Source organism: Mytilus californianus, unplaced genomic scaffold, assembly GCF_021869535.1.
Source record: "Mytilus californianus isolate M0D057914Y unplaced genomic scaffold, xbMytCali1.0.p SCAF_5, whole genome shotgun sequence".
Lineage (NCBI taxonomy): Eukaryota > Metazoa > Mollusca > Bivalvia > Mytilida > Mytilidae > Mytilus > Mytilus californianus.
The window spans coordinates 80575550-80583860 of NW_026262701.1; the positions used below are offsets into that span (position 1 = coordinate 80575550).

An 8311-nucleotide genomic window follows, 5' to 3' on the forward strand; every position below is an offset into this window, starting at 1 on the left:
TGAGTAATACTGAGATTTGTACGAATTTTAATAAAACTCTAGAAAGACAATTTTTCAATTGTCGACAGGAAGCTTTTCTTCATGAAAAAGGCTCATTTCACAAAATAAACGTTAACACTAGTACCCAATAATTCAAATGTGAGTTGTGGCGACACATATTCCAAATTGTCAATTGTTCAACTATTATAATTCTGACAAGAAACATACAAAATTCAAATAGAAAGGGAGCTTGTGATAATAGAACTTGACATTGTGCTTAATTTCTTAATTGTGTGTTAAGAACACCTTGATTTTTTGTGAGAATACGAATAGAGAAACAGACGGTATACCGTAATACATGTGGCCTTATACAATAGTCTTATAAAACTGATTAATATTAAATATTTATTCCCCTAAACAAATGTATGAAAACTACCCCTTTGGTAACCATAATACATCATAGCCCCACGAGTCAGACTTTGTGTAGTCCAATTTTTGTTTTGCCGAGCTCAATGAATGTGGTATGAAGTTGTGTTTACTCATGAATTTAAGAATTGTATCTGCACTTTTTTGTTTTCTATGGAATTCCCATTCCATGATAAAACCAACAATTTTTATTTTTTCGAAAAATAACGACGCCCCTTCCATGGCCTTAGCTTCAAAGCCTTCTATGTCCATTTTAACTACCACATTTTGAAAGTTTTCTATTCCTGGAATTTTTAAAAGATCGTCCATTTTTATCGTATGAACAGTACCATATGTTCCTTGGGCTCGGCCTTCCTTTAGTTTCTTAATATGATCCGAATCTACATCGACAAAGGTCCCTCCCATATTGTTTTTATCTACTCCTAGATTAACAACACCATTACTGTTGGATATGGCATTATGAACAAGAGTGACTTTATCCTGTAAGCCGCCTTCGGCAACAGACGTACAAATGTGACGGACATTTCTGTCTAAAGCCTCCACGGCCAAAACCTTTCTCCCCATTTTAGCAGCAGAGAGCGTATAAACTCCAATGTTAGCACCTATGTCTACCAGATTTAATTTTGGATCGGATTTCAACAAATCAAACATTATACTGGATTTCTCTGCTTCGAAGTGTCCACTGCTTATTAATATTCCCGAGACCCATGGATCTTGGGCTGCTGGATACACAAAAATCGGAGTATTCCCGTATGGAGTTTTAAGAGTTGCTTTTATAAAATTTTGACACTCGCTGCATACTTGATTATTTTTACGCCACGTTGTTAAATCCATTGAATACACATTTGTAAAATCTACTTTACACACTGGCTTTGGATCATTTTTACTACCGGAAGTGTCGTCACTTGTCAGTACACGAGTGTCCTGTACATTCTCCAGTGTTTGATAGTTCCTAACAATGAGCATCATTACAAATCCTCCCATAAAGAAAAACGACAATCCTATTACAACTCTTCCCCTCATCATTCTGAAAAATAAATAAATACATTTGATTTCGTCGTTCAGTTAAATTCTTCAAATCAGCGTTTCCGACATATCTTTAGATATACGAAACTATATGCCAATTATACAATTCTACTCAAGCCTAAAACTCAACTCATTCAGGCATCTGGGCTAAGTTATTGTGGTAATAGTTAAAACACCTTTTTGGTTATAAGATAAGATAAGATAAATTTTATTTCCAATAGAGGACCCATTAAAGGCATAATCAGTACATTGATTTTTTTATCACACAATTGCAATAGACAATACACAAGAAAATAAAAAAATAGAAATACAACTGACAAAAAACATGAAATATAAATTGAGTTAATAATACATGTAGTGACATAAACCAGTATGTTTAGTGTTTATTGACCATGCACCAGAAGCAGCATCACATCCATTATAGAAAAAGGCTTTTGAGTTAAGTCCTTCCTCGTGACTGATATATATGAACAAAAGTATTGTTGTTCATATGCAGGAGTCACCAAGGGCAGGTGCTTAAAGGACACTCAAGCCAATACACAGAAATATGAAAACTTAAACACTTTACAACACAAGCATAAACTAATACTTAAAAAGAATTACTATATTATAGTCCTCCTTGTGGCTAATGCACATAAATAAGATTAATATGTAGTTATCCAAATGCAGGAGCCACCAAGGGCAGGTGGTTAAAGGACATAGTAATATATTGTGTAAAATTTCTGTATATAATATTTGGATTTGGACGCAGCCTCTAACACAACTTGTTCCAATGCTCTGAGTGAAAAAAGAAAATACACAAAAAACACAAACAATGGTATGAATTATGAGTATTTTTCATTCTGTTTTATGAAAGCACACATTTCATACAAGATATCCTTGTTTTCATTACTCATTAACCAAATAAACTGATCTTTAATTGTCAACATATCAAAATTAGCACAATATTTCCTTTTGGTTATATATGTCACTTTTGATATGTAATAATTCAACTTCCCAAACGTTTGACATCATGTTTAACGGAGTATACAGGAACACAAAATGTTCATATGGTATTGAATGGACAACATTTATATTTTTGTTGTTTTTCAAAAAAGCTTGCGAAAATGCATCTTTATAATAAAAGTAAAGCCAAAGCATATGAGTTGTCTGTCTCTACTTTCGTTTGTGTTTATGTGTGTGTGTGTGTATGTGATAGTGTAAGAAATATACTGCCAATATGGTCGCTTGTGCTAGACCAAGAATTATATTGGACCACGTTGAAACTAATCACAGTACCATTAAATCAAAGAAGTAACGAAAGCCTCTAATTATGGCTGCTACAAATGACAGCGGATCGCAAGGTAACTTATTTGTCCCGTTTTATAAATTTGATCACCAATGTATAATTAACAAAACAAAAAAAGCACCACTTCTTCCCAAATTCTTGTTTTGCTAAAAAAATTGTAAAACTCTAGCATATTTAAACTTGAAATTAAACTATGGGATTACAGAGAAATTTTCGTTTTAGTTATTATTCTTTTGTTCAAAAACTTTATTTTCGGTAAAGAAGATTTCCAAGTCATTTAAGAAAATTACAAATGGAAAAGGTGATAGATCTTCTCCTTGGCGTACACCCATTTCACTACTTGAAAACTCAGATAATTAATTTCCTTGTTTGACACATGATTTGATATCTTTATACATATCCATGATTTCTAGCGGTCAATATTGTCTTTTTGGTTCCACTATAGCTTTAAGTTTCTGCCACAAACCTACCCGTCAAACCGTATCAACACTTTTTTTTAAATTCGAAAAACGTAGATAAATCAGGCCGTTGGTTTTCACTTTTAAAATGTTTCACATTTTGTCATGCCGGGGTCTTTTGTACAGTGGAGATCACTTCTAACCTCTCATCAAATCTGTCAGAATCTGTCAGGAGAACTGATCTTGGACAGTATGTAGAACTGTCATCCTGACACCTTTTAGACAGTTCTAGCTAGAACAGTTCTAACCTGGAACTGATTTGGTCAGTTCTACCTAGAACTGATTTAGACAGTTCTACCTAGAACTGATCCTGACAGTTCTACCTAGAACTGATCCTGACAGTTCTACCCTAGAACAGTTTTAGACAGTTATACATTTACGACTAGAACAGTTCTACGATTAGAACTGATTTGGTCAGTTCTACGGCTAGAATTGATTTGATCAGTTCTATCCATAGAACAGTTTTAAGAACTCTTTGTCTTAAATATAAAAAAGTCAAAAGAATATATTATTTATTAAAAAATTGCAGTGACCTCATTTAGAACTGTTCTACAATCCTGACAGGTTTGGTCAGTTCTACGGCTAGAACAGTTTTAGATAGTTCTGTTGACAGTTCTACGGTTAGAACTGATTTAGTCAGTTCTGCTGACAGTTCTACGGTTAGATCTGTCAGCAGTTCTGCTTACAGTTCTTCGACTAGAACTGATTTGGTCAGTTCTACCTAGAACAGTTTTAGACAGTTCTACCCTAGAACTGATCCTGACCGTTCTACCTAGAACTGATTTGGTCAGTTCTACCTAGAACTGATTTGGTCAGTTCTACCTAGAACTGATTCTGACAGTTCTACTTAGAACAGTTCTAGGGTAGAACTGTTCTAGGACAGTTTAGAAAAGTTCTATGACAGATTATTCTGACAGTTCTAATGAGAGGTTAGATGTGATCTCCACTGTAGCTAACTGTAGAAAACTCATTTACTATTTGTGTTTAAATCTTTGCTGAGCTCAGTCCCCTTTACTAGTAGCTGTTTACATTATCGCCATTTAGTCTCTGATGGACAGTTGTCTCATTGTCAATATTTTTATATCATACCTGTTTTTATTTATTCTGTATTTTCTCAAGTTGTTGATTGATTAATTTACTATGTCGTTATTGTAAGCCAAGAGTACTTCTGAACAGTGCAGTATATCTGAGGTAGTTAATGCACACCTTAGCTGTGCATTATCCAGATTATAGCACAGCGAGAACATAGAGATTTTGCCTATGTCATGTGTTAACAGATTAAATAACAACTATTTTGCACTTTTTTAAAACATTATTTATACGTTTTCAAACTTAATCAGTTCAAAATATGAAATAAATTAAAGGTTTTAAAAGTATCACTCATTCCTAAAGCTGGGAACATTTTATGATATTGTGTACATGTGTACCATGTAAACCTAAAAATCAGTGTCTTAAAGTAAAACTAGATAATTAGTTTTTTGTATTCCTGTAAAAATATAAATGCAAGTTTAGAATATCCAAATCATTAAAATCTTATTTGGATTAGTTTTGTGCTCAATGAAATTAATGGATACTTTTAAAATATTTATTCCTTTTTAGTGACCATTTCCGGATCGAGTTTAATGAGGTTCACATTTATGTATGTTCCAAAACATGAAAAATTTAAAAGTTATAGATCAATCAGACTATGTTAAGATGCGACAGGTCTTCAAAATTGGTCGCCGATTACAGTTTAAATGTGGGGAAAGGGAGACACTTAACTATTGAAATTTATCTTACCTCCTATACATTTCTAGGAATATCATTGGTTAAATGTGACCGCGTGGAGACCCTGTATATTTAATATGGGGTTAGCAAGCGTGGTTTATTTTAATACATGGTTAGTGGCTTTACGTCCCTTTATAAAAACAACACGACATTACGGAAAAATCTGAAACGTTTCACCCGGACAACAGATAAAGAAATTGATGATGATCGATTGAAATAAATGCAGAAAACACATTAAAAACTAACAAGTTGTTATTGTTGGCATCTGTCTTTGTATAGAGCAATGGAAATAGGTTCCTTATATTGAGGACTTGATCACTTTGATAGGCCACTAGTCTAAATGCCACATGTTCAGATAGTCGGTAAGATAAATTCGTTACACAGTGTGCTAGTGACCTAATACGATTCGCTCGAACCCCATATGGAATTAACTGGCCCCGTATATATCGTATTAGGTCACTATCACAATGTAACTAGTGGCGGATCCAAGGGGGGGGCCCCTTTTTTTTTGGACGATCAATGCTTTTGAAAGGAAACATATGGTTGCAACCCCAACCCGCCCTTAAAAGTGGCTGGATCCGCCTCTGGGAACTAATAGTACCACGTTTTTTTTCTGTTTACATTACAATATAAATTAAGTCACATCTCAGTTTCTATTAATATTCCTCTGTGCATATTCTTGCATAAAAAGTAAAGCAATTAATCTGTTCTCAATGACCCTTTAAGATCTGATTTGTCATAAACCGTTTAAGTACATAAACGGAACTAAAATTATATGAACTATATAAGATGTGGGATATACAGACAGTCGTGTACGTCAATAATACAGCAACCAAACGAAAATACAACCAAAGAACATCTAGCTAACAAGATATAGGATTCAACAATAGACAGATGTCTACACAATATGACAAGCTCTAAATAGTCCCGATTATATATATACCAAATTGTGAATAAATTTAACAGACACAATCAAAGATCAGCCACTCAATCCAATTAGCGGGAAAAGCCTGAAAAAAAAAAAAAAATTCAAAAGTAATGAACCAACCTTTTAAAGGCGTATTTTCCCCTTTCTATACCCTACAAGAGAACTTTCTCATGATCCGTGGATTAAATGTCCGCATATCCCAAAAACGTTCATGTAAATGGTTGACGTCATGTGTTAAAACAGTTCGTTTGGGTCAAGAAGGGTCATCCGAGCCGTGCAGATTAAATGACATATACCGATATGCTTTTTTAATAACTACAACTTATTCTCTACTGACATTCTATTGGTCGTCATTAACATATCCATAGATATAAGAAGATGTGGTATGAGTGCCAATGAGAAAACTCTCCATCAAAGTCACAATTTGTAAAAGTAAACCATTATAGCTATATAGGTCAAAGTACGGCCTTCAACACGGAACCTTGGCTCATACCGAACAGCAAGCTATAAAGGGCCCCAAAAATGACTAGTGTAAAACCATTCATACAGGAAAATCAACGGTCTAATCCATATAAAAAACGAGAAACGAGAAACGAGAAACACTTCTTAACCACATCAACAAACGACAACCACTGAACGTCAGGTTTCTGAAATTAACATATCCATGTATATATGTAACAGGTTGAGAAACAAGCATATGTACTATAAAGGATAAATTTTGCTGCATATTGATATATCAGGCAAAATTGACCTTATATGAATTTGACTAGTACTGTAAATTCAGAAATTATTGCGTGCATTTATTATTGCGATTTTGCCGTTTTAAACTTAAATGCGATTTTAATTTTTGCGATATTGAGAAAAATCCTGTTTATATCATATAAAATATTTCAAAATGAGATTTAAATTATCGCGATTATAATCCTGTCGCATTTTTCGCAATAATAAAAACATCGCAATATTTTCTGAATTTACAGTATTCTTTTTAGGTCCCATTTGGTTATATATAAAATATACATCAAAATAAACACTATATATATATATATATAGTTCCTCGCGTTTTCAGGTATTAGACAACTTTAGCTTTATATTTTTTCGAAGAAAATCGTTTCGGACGCACGAAATCACATATAAAGTGTTATTTTTAAAAAAATTTATTTATCTACATACAAAATATAATGCTCTTTTCTTACGCCAATTTTTATAGTGTTTCACTTCGTCCTTACAATGGAACAATTTACCAAAATCTACCTTTTCCCACAAATAAGTTTTGTAGCATGCCGGCCTATTGATATAATATAAATATTTTATTATTGTGTGAATATAACGATTAAAAAGTAATGTCTGTTCAAAATTGAGGGAAAATTATTTTCACAAAAATTATAATCCGTTAAACTGGTGTGGACCAGTCAGCCAAAATAGTATATAACCCGTTTGGAGTATTCAAACCCAAATTGTGTAATTCTTTATGTATATATTTAGAAAACATATTCAAAAGTTAGTGTGTCTATGTCAATAGAAGCAACCTTTGGTTAGCAAGTTTTCACTCAATTTGCACTTTGTTATATTTTTCCTAAAACTTATATTTTAACCAATTTGAGCTAATGGTCCAAACCTGTTCAAAGATATACCCTACTTTTTTTAAACAATTGGGGGAAAACTTCTTCTTGATTTTTGAACATATATGTGCGGTCTTCTCGATGTATTCGCATTAAATGTTTATATCGAAATAAGGTCCGTTTGAACTTGCCTAGTGCATGACTCAAAAGTTTTAATCTTTGCATCATTCAGTCGATTTGATTAAAAAAATAATTATTAATTATGATCTAGCTGCATATATGTATGAGAACAAGCATGTTTCAGTGACATTTACAGCAAGTAACACAAAATGAGGTGGTTTGTGAGGAATGTATTCAAATAGCAACATTTTGAACCAATTTTACACAAATTTGTATAGCCTCCATGTAATTCATATCGTTTGCTTTTTTGCGAGGAAAATTATTTCATTTTATGGTAGTTCATTTTCTATTTTATTTTTTTCATTGTTACTATTTAACAGAACGTTTTTTGTTGTTAACTTACATTAAATCTGTCAGTGGCGTCCTTGTGGAAAACGATCCGAATATCGTATAGAGTTCTATTTTTTTTAAGTGTTTGCAGGGGAGGTAATTTTTGCAACTAGATTTTGCACTGCAGGATCAAATGATTTTAATCAAATAATTTGTTCAAAATAATATATAGAGATAATTTAAACAATAAAAGAAAAAAAAATAGGTTCTCTGTCTCCTGACTAAATCACATTATCATGTTGTCTTCATATTTTATTTCTTACTACACTAATGTTAACTTACCTCAACCACACCATGTATTATGTGTAGTTCTTTTTTTTGTATGTCATTCTCTGTACCTTTGATTTCATCAGCATAAGTATCAATAGCT

At 32.9% G+C, this 8311-nt stretch overlaps 1 protein-coding gene across 1 annotated transcript; it reads right to left on the reverse strand.

Moving 5' to 3' along the window:
• Nucleotides 1-370: 370 nt before the first annotated feature.
• Nucleotides 371-8001, reverse strand: LOC127703138 (uncharacterized). The gene is made up of 2 exons (XM_052207625.1): nt 7955-8001; nt 371-1432 (listed from the first exon to the last, which is right to left on the reverse strand). The coding sequence occupies exon 2, from the start codon at nt 1429-1431 to the stop codon at nt 412-414; it is 1020 nt and encodes a 339-aa protein (XP_052063585.1). The 5' UTR covers nt 1432; nt 7955-8001; the 3' UTR covers nt 371-411.
• Between the last annotated feature and the right edge of the window lie 310 nt (nt 8002-8311).